Source organism: Chrysochloris asiatica, unplaced genomic scaffold, assembly GCF_000296735.1.
Source record: "Chrysochloris asiatica unplaced genomic scaffold, ChrAsi1.0 scaffold00050, whole genome shotgun sequence".
Classification (NCBI taxonomy): domain Eukaryota; kingdom Metazoa; phylum Chordata; class Mammalia; order Afrosoricida; family Chrysochloridae; genus Chrysochloris; species Chrysochloris asiatica.
The window spans coordinates 8066981-8085748 of NW_006408568.1; the positions used below are offsets into that span (position 1 = coordinate 8066981).

At 39.4% G+C, this 18768-nt stretch overlaps 1 protein-coding gene across 4 annotated transcripts in view; it reads left to right on the top strand.

The window, feature by feature from the left end:
• Positions 1-18768, top strand: part of WNK1 (WNK lysine deficient protein kinase 1) — a 167063-nt gene that overhangs the window by 126273 nt on the left and 22022 nt on the right. For 2 of the 4 annotated variants that reach the window (XM_006862706.1, XM_006862708.1), the window contains 12 exons: positions 1016-1474; positions 2490-2768; positions 3435-3532; positions 3642-3804; positions 4497-4613; positions 4924-5097; positions 5305-5362; positions 5497-5619; positions 6273-7702; positions 12748-12831; positions 13963-14046; positions 14825-14885. In XM_006862706.1, the coding sequence (XP_006862768.1) occupies positions 1016-1474; positions 2490-2768; positions 3435-3532; positions 3642-3804; positions 4497-4613; positions 4924-5097; positions 5305-5362; positions 5497-5619; positions 6273-7702; positions 12748-12831; positions 13963-14046; positions 14825-14885 (3130 nt within the window). The remainder of the gene's footprint in view (positions 1-1015; positions 1475-2489; positions 2769-3434; positions 3533-3641; positions 3805-4496; positions 4614-4923; positions 5098-5304; positions 5363-5496; positions 5620-6272; positions 7703-12747; positions 12832-13962; positions 14047-14824; positions 14886-18768) is intronic. The other 2 variants (XM_006862707.1, XM_006862709.1) reach the window with 2 other exon arrangements.

Consider the following 18768-nt stretch of genomic DNA (forward strand, 5'->3'; position numbering starts at 1 on the left):
GATATCCTAAATGGGAAGTATAGGGTAGGGTGAGTGAATGATTTTGCATTGAGGGAATTAAGCCATTTTGTCATGAAACAAAATGTATATGCATTGTTGGATGGAAAACTGGTTTACTCTGTAAATCTTGACCGAATTCACAATAAAAAGTTAATTTAAAACAGATTCACAGATTTGGAAATTCTAAGGGGTAGACGATTCTACTCTAACATGTAGGGTCATTATAAGTAGGAATCAAATCAGTGCCCGTCCATTTTTTGAGTTAGAACAAATGAGTTAAATAAAAGTATTTTGGTAACTAAATCATATGATATTATCTAGAACTGTGTCAGCATATATCTAATATTCTGGCTTTGCAGCGATGCTATATTATCTTTGGAAAGTACCCTGAAGAAAGTATGCTTTTCTGAATGATCTTTCTTCAATTTTATCTTTGGTGCTTGCTGTGCTTGTATGTTGGCACAATATATTGTTGCTGTCATATTTCATTGCATCTGAGGTATTAATAGTTTTAAGATATATTCCAATTTCACAGATGTTTAAATTGTAGGGACCAAAGGTTGCAGCCAAGAATCACTAATGGATCGTAATTATATCTACTTTTATAAGGCTGTTTTAGGCTTAAGAATTTTAGGAACAATGTAGACAAAGTCTCACTTAACTGGGAAGGAATTGTTTAAATTTCAGTACTTACTATAGCAAACATATTATCTATAAATTATGGTATATGTGAAATACAGCTTAAAGTAAAAAGAAAATGCCCATGAAATAGTTCTGTTTTTATTGTTGTACTATAAAACATTCACAGAATATTCTCAAAAGGTCTGAGAAGAGTACCCAGTGTCTTAGCCTTTTTCTCTGCTCTTCTTTTCCTATTCTTATATGCATATTAGCTTGCACTAATATACGCAGAGGTGGTTTGTTTTCGCCCCTTCTTCTTTTTGGCTAATATATAAACCTTGCTTTGGCCATCTTTCTAAAAAAGTCTGTCTCTTGTTTTTCTTTACCTTCCCAGCTTCCAGTTTCCCAGCCAGTACCAACTATTCAAGGCGAACCTCAGATCCCAGTGGCAACACAACCCTCAGTTGTTCCAGCCCACTCTGGTGCTCATTTCCTCCCTATGGGACAGCCACTCCCTGCTTCCTTACACCCTCAGTACCCTGTTTCCCAGATTCCCATATCAACCCCTCATGTGTCTACGACTCAGACAGGTTTCTCATCCCTTCCCGTCACAATGGCAGCTGGCATTAATCAGCCTCTGCTCACTCTGGCTTCATCTGCTACAGCAGCTACAATCCCAGGGGGATCAACTGTGGTTTCTAGTCAACTTCCAACCCTTCTGCAGCCTGTGACTCAGCTGCCAAGTCAGGTTCACTCACAGCTCCTGCAACCAGCAGTTCAGTCCATGGGAATACCAGCTAACCTTGGACAAGCTGCTGAGGTTCCACTTCCCTCTGGAGATGTTCTGTACCAGGTATTGTGCTAGCTAGCAAAAAAAAAAAGGAGGGTTTGTTTCTAATAGTAGATTATCAAGGACTTGAAACCCTACTAAATGAATATCAGAATAACTGTCAGTTACAAAAATTGCTGATCTCAACTAAAGAAGTGAAAATATTAAACTTCTGGGAAAGGATAAGGCAGTGATGTCTGACGATTCCTATCCATTTATCTCAACACATCTCTTGGGAAAAAAATGTTTCTCTCAGTATTTATTGTAAGTTGACTGAATACTAGGTAGGCACGGCTAATAGTAAGTACATCAGGCGACTTTTTTAATAGGTAAAATAGTAGCCAACACAGTATCAATAGAAAGCTTCTTCAGGGTTTAGATATAGATTAGCATGTCTTGATATTAATAAATATTAATTACCAGCTTGACTGATACCTTGAAGATTTTTACATCATCTGTTTACGATTGGCTAGAAAGTAGATCTTTTTCTAGAAGGAATTGTTAAATCAATTCCTATTTAAATTATCTCCAGGAGAAGAAAAATCAGTTTAAATTATGATTGTAGAATCATGGACTCAAGAGTGGTCTCAAGCGTGGCAACAGTAGTGAAGTTGGCCCAGGATCGGGCAGTGTTTCGTTCTGCTGTGCATAAGGTCGCTTTGAGTTGGTACCAATTCCATGGCACCTAACAACAACAACAACATACCTTGGTAGGATAAGCACTGGACCGCAAGGTCGATTTTAACCACAAGATGGCAGATCAAATCCACTAGCTGCTCCTCGGAAACCCTATACAGAGGGTCTCTGTGAGTCAGAACTGACTTGCCAGCATTAACAACAACAGCAACAGTACCCTAAATTGGAATCAGGCTACCATTTCATTCAATAAAGATCTTTAAATGTTCCTGAAATTAAAGAAAGAGAGAGAGATTATGCTCCTGTTCTTTACTGTGTGCTTCTCTTTTTTAGCGTGTCTTGCTATTTTTGCTAATTTGATGACCCAACCTGCACTAACTCACCGTCCTCATTTCTATCACAGGGTTTCCCATCTCGACTGCCACCACAATACCCAGGAGATTCAAATATTGCTCCCTCCAACGTGGCTTCTGTTTGCATCCCTTCTACAGTCCTATCCCCTCCCGTGCCCACAGAAGCATTGGCTGCACCAGGTTACTTTCCTACATTGGTGCAGCCTTATGTGGAATCAAATCTTTTGGTCCCTGTGGGCAGTATAGGAGGACAGGTTCAAATGCCCCAACCAGCAGTGAGTTTAGCACAACAAGCCCCCCTTACATCCTCCCAGCAAGCAGCTCTGGAGGTAAATGGAATTCATGCATGTTTATATATAAAACATAAATATGGGATAGAAATGACAAATAGGAATCATAGGCTCCCCTGGTATAGAATATATTTGGAGACTACTGTAGACTAACTTTTGAATGAATTTTTCTTACAGCAGAATGAAATGCCAATGTGGGGGCCTTGTTGCCACTGGCTGTTCTGTTGGGAAGTGAGTGTGCCTTGAAGAAGATTAAGCCTATTAGCACTTCACTTCTCTAGCTAGTACTTTAGTCATTATTAATCATCTCACAAACTCTTGCCATTGGCAGTCATTTGAGTATCTTATCTCGCTGTGTTCATAGCAGTCATTTTTGCCATACTGGGAGAAAATTCTGAATCACCTTTGCACTTTGCTCTGCCTGTCCTATTGCACAGTTCTGGTAAGATGCTGCCTGCATGGCAAGTTGTAGTTTCACACTGCCTAGCAAATATGTTGGCTGATCTCACCATGCAGTCTGTACAGGAGACTAGCTTTAGAAACTTTTTTTGGATTTTTAAGACTTCTATGCTAAAAATTAAAATTACTAGTGAGTTTAGTGCTTCTGTGACTTAAAGAAGGGATAAGGAAAAGAATGACTGGGGATCGTGAACGATAAATGAAGTATATTAGTACCAAGATTTAAATTATCCTTTCTATTCACAGAATACCCAGGGAGTCTCTCAGGTTGCTCCTCCAGAACCAATTCCAGCAGCTCAGCCACAACCTACCCAGCCTACCACCTTGGTCTCTTCTATAGACAGGTGTGTACAACTAAAATTCTCATTTCTTAACTGGTGTGATATGTCAAAATATTAGACCTTTAAATCTCATTATAAACCAAACATTTTGGGGGGTGTGGTTTTTTTCTAGTGCACATTCAGATGTTGCTTCAGGTATGAGTGATGGCAATGAGAATGTCCCATCTTCCAGTGGGAGGCATGAAGGGAGAACTGCAAAACGCCATTATCGTAAATCCGTAAGAAGTCGCTCTCGTCATGAAAAGACTTCACGCCCAAAATTGAGAATTTTGAATGTAAGTATTGCTTCCTTATGGGCTTCATAAAATTTGACACTGAGAAGGATTTTAGAGGTCATGTAATCAAATTCTCTGACTTCAAAATATAAACATACCTAATTGTTATCTGATATAACACTTCCCACTTAATCTTCACAAGCCATTCTAAATGAATATTCTATTTTTCAGATAGAAAAAAATAAAGCTATAGCTCATAAAGCTATAACAAGACCCGCAGTTGAATCATTTAAATATTTCCTAAGGCTTGGATGTGTTGGTGAAAGCTTGGAATCTTCTGATTGTTGTTGTTTAAGTGCCATTGAGTTGATTCCAACTCATAGCTACCCTGTATAGGGTTTTAGAGGAGCAGCTGGTCGGTTTGAACCACTGATCTTCTGGTTCAAAGTCCAGTGCTGACTCCACAGAGCCATACCAGGAATAGATTTAATTTGCAAAAAAGATTTTGATTGCACCCTAACTGTATCATTGCTACAGTGGAAAATAAGTGAGTAGCTTAAAGCTGATGTCTTCTTGAAAGGTTTTCTTACTTCCCTTTTAAAAAGCTAAGTGCCAGTAGTCCAAGGAACAGTGGTACCACTGTGTTTCATCAGGCTTAAATTTTAAGAGATAAACATGCATTGCTTTCAAATTTTGTAGCAAAGTTAAGTATAGGTCTCTGAGGTAAAGTACTTTTTCTTTTCCCCCTTTAGGTTTCAAATAAAGGAGACCGGGTAGTAGAATGTCAATTAGAAACTCATAATCGGAAAATGGTTACATTCAAATTTGACCTAGATGGTGACAACCCAGAGGAGATAGCAGCAATTATGGTATGTCTGCACTTGGAGTTCCAAATTTTGCCTTAGTCCTTGATTTTAACATCCACTACCAGAACAAAATACAGTATTTAGTTATCCATATTCTAGTAAGTACATGTCTATTTCAATACAGCTGGCATATCAGACTTGTGATTTAGAGATTGTTTTGTGTATTTGTCGAAGTACTGAAGTTCTTAAAAGGGGAAGAGCTAAATAATAGTAAAGTGGTATGCAGATAGAACAGATGTCATTAAATGGTAATTGAATGACTTAAAGTTCAAGAAACATTACATTAATCAGACTGACTACATTTCTTTTACAGGTGAATAATGACTTTATTCTAGCAATAGAGAGGGAATCATTTGTGGATCAAGTGCGGGAAATAATTGAAAAGGCTGATGAAATGCTCAGCGAAGATGTCAGTGTAGAACCAGAAGGTGACCAGGGATTGGAGAGTCTACAGGGCAAGGATGACTATGGCTTTTCAGGTTCTCAAGTAGGTTCATTATTCCTCACAGTAAAGATTTCTTTATTTAAAATATTTTCATATTGCTAAATTTTCCATAAACTGAGAGACCACATTGGTGCCTACTATCGAGATTATCAAATATTTACAATGTCTTTGTGAATAGGGATTTATTTACTTTGTGTAGTCATTGATATTACATTTGAAAATGAATTTAATTGGTTTTGTTTGTTTTAGAAATTGGAAGGAGAATTCAAACAACCAACTCCTGCGTCTTCCATGCCACAGCAAATAGGTGAGTTACTTTTCTTTCCATAGTTGCTTTTACTTTTAGAAAACTGTGTGCTAATAATGAAACCTTGAAGCTTGATGTTGCTAACAAGAAAAGTAATAATAATGTCATTAAGTGGTTTGCTTCCTTTTAACTAGGTGTTCCTACCAGTTCTTTAACTCAAGTTGTTCATTCTGCTGGAAGACGGTTTATAGTAAGTCCGGTGCCAGAAAGTCGATTACGAGAATCACAAGTTTTCACCAATGAAATTTCTGATACAGGTAAGGAATTGATTCTGCCACACACTTAAGCAAACCCTAAAGCATCTGTGCTGTGTTGGAGGCATGGTTTTCAAACAGTAGTTTAAATGATGGCATAGAAAATTGAGATTATTACATATGAAGGAGGAAATGTGAAAATGAATCACGGGGATTAAAGAAAAGAGCTGAAACAGACAGCCATACTAGATAGTATATAGTATGTATTTGATTCTCCTTTTAATATTACTGGATAGGCTTTGCGATTACTCCATGTTTTTACAGAAGTAAGTATTCATACCAAACCAGTTGCTTTAGAGTCAGTTTCAACTCATGGTGATCCTGGTGTGTCAAAGTGGAATTGTGCTCCATGGGGCTTTTAATAACCCTTTTTTCAGAGGACTTGTTAAGTGGGCTCAAGCAACCAGTCTTTTTAGTTAACAGCCAGGTGCTTAACAGTTGGCACCACCCAGAGACAAATAGTCAGATAAGGTAACTTACTTTGATTAAACCACTGTTTTTAAGTCTGTCATTTTCTTGGAAGAAACTGTCAACCTTGGTGGTATATATCATGTTGGTAATCCAAAAATAGGTTATGAGAGTAATCTTTTGATTCTGCTTTTTTTAAATGGGATGATTCTAATTTTTTTTCCTGTTGTTTTTATTTTCATTTTTAGTTGCTGCCTCTACATCTCTTAGCCCTGGAATGAACTTATCACACTCTGCTTCATCCCTTAGTCTACAACAGGCCTTTTCTGAACTTAAACATGCCCAAATGACCGAAGGACCTAATACAGCACCTCCAAACTTTAGTCATAAAGGACCAACATTTCCAGTAGTACCTTCTCCAGTGAGTAGCATTGCTGGAGTCCCAACCACAGGAGCAGCCACATCATCAGTATCAGTCCCTACAACTAGCAGCCTTCTTACTGACATATCCACATCAGTAATCCAGTCTGAGGTTACAGTGCCCACTGACAAAGGGGCTACTCAGGTTGTAGGAACTTTAGGTGGTCTTCCTATACCATCTGCGTCCGAGCCACCAGTTCTTACCAGTGTGGTTTCAAGCACCACAGTACCTATAGTTGTCTCAGTAGCTGGAACATCCCAGTCAGTTTTTGCCCCCACATGTGGGAGCATTGTTTCTAGTATAGGCACTCTCCCCTCTATAACAGTTTCCACTTTGACTTCTGTAGTGAGCAGCACTGCTGCTCCAGATGTTAAGCCTCCAACAGTATTATCTCAACAGGTTGCAGGCAGTACTACTGGAGTAGCCACAGTAACATCAGGTTCTAGCACCACTTCATTCCCAAACATAGCTTCACAGCCATCCCTTCAGCTTAGCAGCAGCAGTTCTACTCCTGTTCTAGCTGAAACAGTGGTGGTTAGTGCACACTCACTAGAAAAAGCATCTCATAGCAGTGCAACTGGGTTAACTTTAGCGCTCTCTACACCATCCTCCTCCTCATCCCCTGGAGCTGGAGTGTCTAGTACTGTTACTCAACCCAGTGGGGTACATCCTTTGGTCATCCCATCAGCTGTAGCTTCTGCTCCTGTCCTTCCCCAAGCAACAGGACCTATTTCTGCACCTTTATTACCCCAAGTGACCAGCGTCCCACCCTTATTACAACCTGTTGTCAATGTGCCTGCTGTACAGCAGACACTAATTCATAGTCAGCCTCAGCCAGCTTTGCTTCCCAATCAGCCCCATACTCACTGTCCTGAAATAGATGCTGATACACAATCCAAAGCTCCTGGGATTGATGACATAAAGACTCTCGAGGAAAAACTGCGGTCTCTCTTCAGTGAGCATAGTTCATCTGGAACTCAGCATGCCTCTGTCTCATTGGAGACATCACTAGTGGTAGAAACCACTGTCATGCCAGGCATCCCAACCACCGCTGTTGCACCTAGCAAACTCATGACTTCCACTACAAGTACTTGCCTACCACCAACTAGTTTGCCATTAGGAACAACTGGTCTGCCAGTGGTCACACCTGGGCAAGTTTCTACCCCAGCAGGCAGTTTTATTTCAGCCCCAGTCAGCACAACATCGGGAGTAAAACCTGGAACTGCTCCCTCAAAACCACCTTTAACTAAGGCTCCGGTAAGATCCATCAAAGAGATTTCTTTTTTAAAGTACCTTGCTTACAATTAGGCACTCAATATAAATTTATTAAATATTGATTAATTATGATGTTAGGGTGTTTATATGTACCTTGAACACAGTGTTATTGTTTTTTTTTAATCATAGCAAATATATAGGTAACAAAGCATTTGCCATTTCAGCATTCTTAGTACAATTAAGTGACAAGAAACCTAAATATTGGTTCGCTACCATCAAATTGATAGCACCCAAATATGATGGAGTAGAACTACTCCCCCTCCCAATAGTGTTTCTAAAGCTATAACTCTTTTTTTTTTTTTTAATAACTGTTTTGGGAGAACATTAGTTTTCCTTCATTCTATTGTATATCGTTACATTGCCATGGTTAACAGTCTCCTCCATGCATCATCAACCAAACAAAGGGTACACCCTACAAGCATGCCCCCTGGTTGTCACCACACATCCCCTCTTCCTCTCTAGGTCTAGAGCCCCCAGCCACTCCATCTCTCCATGTCATCATCTCTGCCTCTATCTCTGGCATCACTGTTTCGCTGGGGAGGGTCCCATACTCTGCTCTTCTCCCTTAATGGTCGCAGGGGTCTCTGTTCCTAACCTGCAAAGTCAACCACTCCCTTCCTTTTGCTACAAAACGTCTACCTTTATATTTCCAACCCTCACAGTCAGTCCTGATATTAATTATTCACTATTGTACCACATGAGTGCTATCCTCATCTCCTTTCATCAGTCCCGCCCAGACAGATTGGTTCCTACTCAATGGAGATTCTACCTTCCTCCGCACCCTCTGCATCTAGGCTCCCTCTTGAAAGCTTGTAAGCCAGTAACTTCTTGCCTTTGTAGCACCCCCATTTTGGGTAGCTAATGTCCAAGTTGCCCATCCTTGCTGTGATGATTCCTTCCCTCCTGGTTGGTATTTTAAGCTACATCCATAAGGATAGGTTAAATTCATCAAATTGTAGTAATTTACACTTGTTTTCTTTATCAAAAATTTTTATTTTAAATCTCCCTCAAGTCGAGTTCTGATCATCCAGCCATTGAAGAAGCTAGGTCAAATGGGTACTATCTGCAAGTTTGGGTGTTCTTGTGCATCTCCCCTTACTTCATATCAGCTAGACGCTTCATGCTCATCTCTAGCCCTCAGTGGCTTTGTCCTTGCCCATGGGTTCAGGAGTCCCCAGGTCTTACCACACTTTGGGATAACCAAGTCTCACCATCCTCCAGATTAATGGGAGTCTATGTAGCATGGTCCGACACAGCCCATATCTTCATTGCTGCTTTTCTCCCACTAATACTCACCAGTAGACCAAAGTGGTTGCCAGCAAGTTTACATGCCTGCTCATGTATTCCCTTTGAGTTTCAGTCTTGGAAGGGGGTTTGTCCTGAAGGGACTTGATTGCTTGTCTTGATGGCTCTCCAGCAAACAACTTGCTTGTTCTTGTGGTAGCCAATCAGACTGCCATTTTTGTTGTTGATTTTTTTTCTGCTGGTCTTTCTTTCAAGAAGTATCTTCTGTTCTTATAGCTGTTCCAGGCTGGTCTGCTTGTCTTTTCAAGTGGGAATTTCCTACCTCAGAAGGTTCTGGATGGGGATCAGGATTCCACCTAAGGTCTCATACACTACAAAGGCTCCGCAAGAAGCCTCTTTGACTGGGCAAGTTCTAGCACCCCTTTTAGGTATTCCAGTGAGTTATAGTCTGAAGACGGGTTAAAAGCTTTCTATAATCATGTTTCCGGATTTTTCTTTCTATCCCTCTCAAGTGTCTATTTTACAATAGCAGGCAAGGGAAACCAATATTCATAAGACAGTTAAGCATCTTAACATTATTTCCTCTCTTTTACTCATTCAGACTATGCCTCAATCCCTATATTACAGAGCCCCATTGTTCCATTGTTGAACATGCATCACTGTTTACCTCTGTCCCGTTTATCTCACACAAATTTGCCTAAGTATTCTGCCTACCTTGTTCTTCCACCCTCTCCCCCTTCTAGTGTATTGCCCACCCCAATACCTGAACTAAGATGTTATCTATCCCTTACCATGTGCTCTACCATCTCCCCCCTCTCCTACCCCCCTCACAACCAACAAAAGATTTTTTTCCCCCCTTTTTAATGTGGATACCTTTTCTTAAGCTTTTACAATAATGGTCTTATGCAATATTTCTCCTTTGTGACTCAGTAATTTCGGTGAGCATAAAGTTTCCGTAGGATTTTTTTTTAATGTCTTATTGTGAATTATGTGATCGTTTACATGGGAGAACATTAGTTTAATATTCATTCTATCTTATATCGTTTCATTGCCATAGTTGCAATCCCCTCCATGCATCATCAACCAACCAAAGGGTATGCCCTACAAGCCTGCCACCAGATCGTCAGCACATAGCCCCTCTCCCTCTCTGGGTCTAAGGTCCCTAGCTGCTCCATCTCTCAACATCCTCGTCTCTGCCTCCATCTGTGGCATCACTGCTTCTCTGGGTAGGGTCCCGCACTCTTCTTACTTGATGGTTCCAGGGACCTCCGCTTCTGGACTGCAAAGTCAATCATTCCCCTCCTTTTGCTACAGAATGTCTACCTTTACATTTCCAACCCCTGCAGTCAGTCCTGATAACAATTATTGACCATTGTACCACAAGGGACCTATCCCCATCTCCTTTCATTAGCCCTCCCCAGAGAGATTGGATACTACTCAGTGGAGATTCTACCTTCCTCCACGCTCTCAGGATCTAGGCTCCCTCTTGAAAGCTTGTAAGCCAGTCACTTCTTGCCTTTGTAGACCCCCCCAATTTGGGTAGCCAATGTCCAAGTTGCCCATCCTTGTCTACCCTGTGTATTGAGGGGTTGGGAATGATCCTCACTGTAAAGATTTGTTCCCTCTTTTGAGCTACTGCATCCATATGTGTAGGTCAAGTTCATCAAATTGTATCAGATTACTCTTTTTTTCATCTTCTTTCTTCTTCTAGTTGAGCTCTGATCATCCAGTCATTGAAGCCAGGTCCAGTGGGTATTATCTGCAAGTGTGGGTGTTCTTATGCATATACCCTTTCTTCTTCAGCTGGATGCTTCATTCTCTACTCTAGTCCTCTGTAGCTATGTCACTGACTCTGGGCCAAGGAGTCCCCAGGTCTTGCCAAACTGCTGGCCCACCAGGTCTCCACCCAGGTTCACAGGAGTCTGTTGAATGTAATAGGGTTTAGCTTGCAACTTCATTGCTGTTTTTCCCTCACTTTCCCTTATAGGTGACCAACGTGCTCACCAGTCAGAGCACGTGTCTTCTCATGTATTCCCATTGAGTCTTAGTCTTGGAAGGAGGTTTGCCATGAGGGGACTCGACCGCTTGCCTTGTTGTCTCCTGGGCAAGCTGCTTGCTTGTTCTTGTAATAGTCATTCAGACTTCCGTTATTGTTTTGTATTTTTCCTGTCGGTCTTTCTTTCAAAAGTATCTTCTGTTTTAGCCGCTCCAGGCTGATCTGCTTGTCCTTTCCAGTGGAAATTTCCCACCTCAGAAGATTCTCGATGGCGTTCAAGATTCCACCTATGGTCTTATGCAATGCAAAGGCTCCACAGGAAGCCTCCTTCACTGGACAAGTTGTAGCCCATTTTAGATACTCCAATCAGTTATAGGCAGAAGACGGACTTACAAGCTTTCTGTGGTGATATTTCTGGCTATTCCTTTCTCTCCCCCTCAAGTGTCTATTTCACAGTGGTGGGCAAGGGAAACCAAGATTCAAAAGGCACCCAAGCATCTTAACATTATTTCCCCCCTTTTCCCCATTCCAACCATGTCTCTGTCCCTGTATCCCAGAGCCCTGTTCCAAGGTTGTGCATACGTCATTATTTACATCTGTTCCACTTAGCCCATGCAAACCTGTGTAATTGTTTTCCCATCCATCTTGTTCTTCCATTCCCCTCTCCCTTCTTGTGTATTGTCCCCCTCCCCAACACCCAGACTATCCTGTATCTATTCCTTACCCTGTGCTTCACCCCCTCGCCACCCACACACACACATCCTGGTAACCAGCAAAGAATCCTCCTTCCCGCCACCCCGCCACCCCCCCCTTTAGTATGGGTTCTTTTTACATAGTCTTTTACAGTAGTGGTCCTATGCAGTATTTCTCCTTTTGGAACACAGTTATTTTGACCTTGTAATATGGCAGGATTTGGGGAGGTTAAGTATACTGTACCTGTACTATTTTCTAAGAATACATAATAATCAGTAAAATGCAAGAATTTCTTCCTGATTGCTGTAAACCGAATATACTCTATAACCTAAAAGAGAGCTAAGTGTTTCTGTCAGCTGCAAATGTACAGTTTGGGATTTATTAAAAAATGCGAAGTTAGTGATAAAATTAATACAGAGGAGAAGAAAAGAATCTAATGCTAGGAATAAAATAACTAGAATGAATGTACTGTCTAATTCTGCTCTGATGGATTTCCTCTCGTTTTGCCATCAGCCTATCTTCTCCAAATAATAAGGTTGTATTTTGTCTCATTTAATGTAGGCTCTGAGTCACCTTTCTGCATTGCCGTTGATAAAAGATTATTTTCATTGTAGAATAGTATAAAGGCTTATTAACGCCGACAAAATAAAATTGCTTCATAGTGTTAGATTTCCCATGCCCTTTGTTATCAGACTTGCCTGTTGCTTAAATAGGCACCTCACTTAACATTTTCTTTTCTCAGTCTTAACAAAAACCTGATAATATATACCAAATAAGTAGCTAAAGCATACCTGCATTACACGTCTTATATACAGAAGGCATTTTTTCTGTTTTCTTAATAAAATAACCTTTTTACTGTATTTTACTCTTCATTTAAGAAGTATGTCATGGTAATCTCTATAATAGTGTTAGTGGTTTTGATGTCCTTTATTCAAGACAGTGTATAACAGAGTATATAACACAAGTGTCAAGCATACTTTAACTAGATACATTGTATTCTTATGCTTCTGCATGCAAATTAAGTTATTTGCTCTTTAAGCATGTCTCTAACATCCATGTCTCTTGGAATTGACTTTCTCTTTATTATTTGTAGGTGATGCCAGTAAGTACTGAACTTCCAGCTGGTACTCCACCCAGTGAGCAGCTGCCACCTCTTCCAGGACCTTCACTAACTCAGGTGCTCCAAGACTTGGCAGATTTCATTCTGTGACCTCTATTTTCTGGCACAAAACTTGGTTAATTTCTCTGTTGCATACTTAGTCACACCTTTCATTTAAAGCAGTGTAGCTGACAAAGCAGAAGATGTTGGGGGAGTGGTGACTTTTTGTTTATAAAAGTGGCAAGGGAAACCCTATTTAGGGTCACTATGCATCGGAACCAACTTGACAGTGACAGCGATTCAAACCTTAACAGCAATGTTGTTGTGTTGTTGAGTGCTGTTGAGCTGATTCTGACCCATAGCAACCCTGTATAGGATTTCCGAGGAGCAGCTGGTGAGTTTGAACCGCCAACCTTGCAGTTCAAATGGCTTTGCAGTCTGACACATTAATCCACAGCGCCATAGTCACCAAAAAACATTTGATAATCTGTTTTTTTCATATCTTATTGGGGGGGGGGAGACAAAGATGATACTTTTTTAAGACAAAAATTAATAAATGCTATCACTCATACTTTTGTAGAATAGTTAAACAGCATCTTAAATAAGAGGTTGTATTCTAAAACATTATGTTGTTTAGTGTCATCCAGTCGATTCCGACTCATAGCAACCCTGTATAGGATTTCAGAAGAGCAGGTGGTGGATTTGAACTACCCGCCTAGAATTCCAGTGCTTATCCTGCAATGCCACACCAGGCCTACAAACCATTGTAGAATTAGTAATATGATCCAAATTAACTTTGAAAGTTCATTGTGGAAGGCACCAAAATAATGACTAGTACATCCTTTTGCTTTAAGTTTAATGCAACCAGGTTTTGTTTGTTTGGGTTTTTTTACCTTGAATGTTTTCTTTCATTGACCTCCAATTAAAATAATTGGCTTACATATAGGTTGTTGTTAAGTGCCATCAAGTTGGTTCAGACTCATAGCAACCCTGTATAGGGTTTCTGAGGAGCTGCCGACCTTTCAGTTCAGTGCATATTCGTTAATATCTTTCAGTACAAACACCACACACACAGCAATATGCTAACATTACAAGAGGCAATCTTGTATCAGTCTAGCACTTAAAATCATATTATTTAATATAATTTGGCTGTATATTGTGACTATAAAATTGCCATAGGACTATACTAACTGCAGTTGTTTTTGTTAGACTCAGCAACCTCTGGAAGATCTTGATGCTCAATTGAGAAGAACCCTTAGTCCAGAGACTATTGCAGTGACTCCTGCTGTTGGTGTAAGTTTCAAAGATTGCTAAAATTTTCATCCCATAGTCCTCCTTTGTTCTGTTTCTGGAATTAACTGTAACTTACGTGGTTTCTCATTGGGCTGCTAACCTCAAGGTCAGAAGTTCGAAACTCCCAGCCATTTTGCAGGAGAAAGATGAGGCTTTCTGCTCCCATAAAGATTTATAGCTTCAGGAACCCTATACAGGGCCGCTATTAGTCAGAACCGACTTCACAGCACATCACCACCACCAAACCTGTTATTTAACAGCTTTTCATAAACAAGTCCCTGCCTGTTCCAGTCAACAGAAATGAGATAGATTCAGGAAAGACTATCAGTCATGTCATTATAGAGAAACTTTATTTGAAAGATACTTTTTCTTACTTCAACTTTGGTTAGAAGTATATCACTCATGTTAGATTAAGCTAATTTTTTTTTTTTTTTTTTTTATGCTTTGGAGGAAGCTGTACTTTAAGTTTGAAGTTTAACTTCTTTTTGGTTTGTAAGACAATGTTCTGATGAAAATTACTTTTCTATAAATATCCAAGTTGTACTCTTAAATATCCTATGATAAAAATTAAGAAAGCAGTACAGAAGAATTAAGACTTGAGTTTTCTTTAAAAAGCTGTCTTTTTAATGTCAGAAAATGCCCTTGAGTATGAATAGTATTTCTTCACATATACTACATTTATACCCTTTTACAAAGACCAAAAGAAAGAGAGCAAGGACAAAAGTTTGAGTGACTGAAGCTAAAGATTTTGTGGTGTCTGTGTGTATGTGTTTTGCAGCCTGTGTCCGTGGTGGCTCCAACAGCAGCTTCGGAAGCAGGAGCACATCCTCAGAAGGATGGTGAGAAGCATCCTTCTTATATTACTACTTCCAATCCTGCCTGTAGTTGATTATAGAAGTTAACTATTTATCTGTTCTTAAGACTATAGGTATATATGAAACTATAACAAGTATTTTATGTAATTTATGACTAGGGAGCCTTGATACAATTATCTAAACATTAACAATTGATGAATATTTTGTGTTTGCTATTTTTGAAAGGGAATGATAGTTTTTAGCATACGGCAGATCCTTGCTGGGATATTATGAAATTAAGCATATTTTATAAAGACAGTTATAACCTCTTAGCTTTTGTGATACTGCACATGTAAAGATAGAGAAAGTTTGAATGGCCTGGACAGTAGAAATGCAAATATAAGATTTCAGTTGATCAAGGTAAACACTTTAAAATCTGTTTCTAGAAACAGATTATTTTAAAGAGTTGTTCTTGAGTACAAAAAGGCATCATGTACTCAAGAATATCTCTTTAGAAAGGCATATTTGACCTTCATTATATAAAAATTATCTTAAAAAGTTAGTGTTTCTTAAGAACTTTCATCACCATGCATTTAGTAATTAGTTTATATCAGCTAATATAGTTCTGAACTTTTGTTATTTTGAATCTTTTTGCCATATTATATCAGTCCCATATAACCTTTATTCAAAAAGTTCATGGATAGATGGATAGTTTCCATTCACTTTCTCTCTCTCTTTTTTTTTTTTCACATTTTTATTGTAAATTAAGTGATAGTTTACATGAGAGAACAATAGTTTTTACATCATGATTTCATTGAAATGATTACAGTCCCTTCTGTTCATCGTCATTCAGAAGTATTTTGCCTCTGTTCCTTCTGGGGTTTTTTGTTTTCAGGGGCTGGGGTGAGGATATACACGAAAACACTCAGGTATATATAATCATTTAAACAATCAAAAGGCACATTCTGCAAGCCTGCCTCCTGGCTGCCAGCATACAGCCTTTCTCTTTCCATGAGTTTAGAGTCTTCAGCTGCTCTTTCTCTCCATGTCCTCATCTCTGCCTCCATCTCTGGTGTCGCTGCTTCTCTGGATAGGGGCCCATCCATTCTCTTTCGATTTCATTTTCCATTTGTTTTTTGAAGTCCCCTTACATTTTTTACGTCATGTCTTCTTCAGAATCATTTATATTCAAAAATGAAATAATTAAATGTGGGCTCTACTTACTAGTTATGTGAACTTTGTATGAGACCTCTTATCTTACAGTATATTCATTCTCAGCATAGCAACATAAATGTTACTTTTGAATGCTTATTTCTTCATGTGTTCCTTCAAATCAATGGGACAGACTAGAAAATCTAGTTAAAAAGGGAATTAAGAATATAAAAAAGTTGACTTTTTAAATCAGTAAGAAAAAGATTGGATATTTGAATAAATGGTTAGGCGTAACTGGATAGTAGTCTGGGATAGCCATTTGGTTAAAAAGCAAAGGTGTTCGATCATCCATAGGTTAGACCAAAAATATTTCCAAATGGATAAAACATGGAAAATGTATCATAAAATGTAATTAAGAAAACATTAGAATAATAAATTTTTCTTGTTTTTACTCTCTAGAGTAGAAATAAACAAACTTATGAGCAAGGCCAGAGAATAAATACTTTAGGTTTTGCAAGCCTTATAGTCATTCTCTGCCACAGCTGCTCAGTTGTACCCTAGCAATAGACAATTCATAAATGAATGACTGGATGGCTTTGTTCCAATAAAAAAGACTTTTCAAAAATAGGCGGTGGGATGGGTTTGTTTTACATATTATAGTTTGCTGATCCCTGATACAGAGCAAGGTCCTTTTAAAAGTTTACTATTCAAACCAGAAGCCAGAATTAGTTAAAAATTTTTGTTTTTGCATAGGGAAAAGAAGCTCCATTAGGTCCAAAGACAATGGAAAATGGGGTGCTGGGGATACTTTATATACGTGAAAATACTTTGCGTACAATAAAAAATACATATGAAAGTACTTGACTAGAGGAGTTCTGCTGTGATGCTAAAGGATATTTCTTGTTAGTATACCTCTGTAGAGATCAATTTAGTAATAGCTATCAAAGTTTTAAATAGACATGACTCACCACATTCACTCATAAGTATTTAATTCTGTATATCGATAAGAAAATAGATACGTTTTGGAAGAGATGCAGCCAGAGCGCTCCTTGGAGGCCAAGATGGCCAAACTTCGTCTCTCATACTTTGGACATATTGTCAGGAGGGACCAGTTGCTGGAGAAGGATATCATGTTTGGTAGGGTGGAGGGTCAGAGAAAAAGAGGAAAACCCCCAACGAAATGGATTGGCCAAGTGGCAGCATCGATGAACTCAAGCGTGGTAACAGTAGTGAGGTTGGCCCAGGATCGGGCAGTGTTTTCATTCTTCTGTGCATAAGGTTGCTATGAGTCGGTACCGACTCGATGGCACCTAACAACAACAAATAATGGAGTCCTGATGTGGCGCTACAGGTTAATGTGCTGGACTGAAAAGTAAATTTGAACCTCAGGGTCAATGGTTCAAGCTCATCAACCACTCTTTGGAAACTCTATACAGGGTTGCTATGGGTAGGAACCGAATCAGCGGCACTTAACAACAACAATATAAGATAATGTTTCTCAAAACACTTACCAAAAAACTTGAATCACTTAAATGTACATCAGTAGAAGTCTGGTTAAAGTACAATACAATAAAAGAGTATGTGGTAGATACATATTGTTGTTAAGTACCGTGTAGTCGGTTCCAACTCATAGTGACCCTGCACAGAGTTTCCGAGGCTGTAAATCTTAAGGAGCAGAATGCCTCATCTTTCTCCCACGGAACCACTGGTAGTTTCAAACTGCTGACCTTGTGGTTTGCAGCCCTATTCGTAACCACTAGGCTACCAGAGCTCCTGTACATACATATAGTACGCTATTATTGTTAGGTGCCATCATGTTGGTTCTGATACATAAAAACCCTATATACAACAGAGCAAAACACTGACCCGTCCTGCGCCATCCTCACAGTTGTCAAGCTTGTGCCCATTCCTGCTGTGCCCCATTGTCTGTCTGTCTTATTAAGGGTCTTCCTCTTTTCTGCTGACCCTCCACAGTACAATACATAATGTCCTTTTTCAAGGACCAGTCCCTCCTGATAGTATGTCTGAAATATGAGAGATGAAGTCTCGCCATCCTGGTTCCTAAGGAACGTTCTAACTGTACTTCCAGCACACAGTATAATACTATTATAGTCATTGTAAAGAATACAGCAGTGATATGGAATGATCCCTTAAATTATTAAGTGAAATTCTCAAAACCATTTAATACATGGAAGTATGTCTGGAGTATTGGTGTGGTGCTGTAGGATAAGTACCGGCTGTTAGTCAACCGTTCCTCGGAAACCTCCAAGCCATTCATTGGAAGCCCTATACAAAGTCACTATGAGTTGTAATCAGTTTGAAGACAGTTAGCAACAACAGTCTGTATCTACAATATCTCTAGGAAGAAACTCAAATAAATGCTTGTCCCTTATTTAAGGAGGAGAATCTAGGTAGCTTTAAAGTTGCTCAAAAATACTTAGCGATAAATCTGAGATAGGTCTTTAATGTCCTAGGAAAAATTTTATCCTTCCTTTTCCTTACTTGTGGGAGCCCTGCTAGTGCTGTAGAATAAGCACAGGACTGCTAACCACAAGGTTGGTGGTGCAAATCCACCAGCCCCTCCACAGGAAAAAGATGAGGCTTTATGTTCCCATGAAGACCTACCACTTGATAAATCCTATACAGGATTGCTATGAATCAGAATGGACTTAGTGACAATGGGTTTTGGTTCCCTTACTTATATCTCTGAGTTAAAGAATAATTTACTTAATTATGACTGCCTGTTAACCTTAGTTCTTATGTTGTTCTTGTTAAG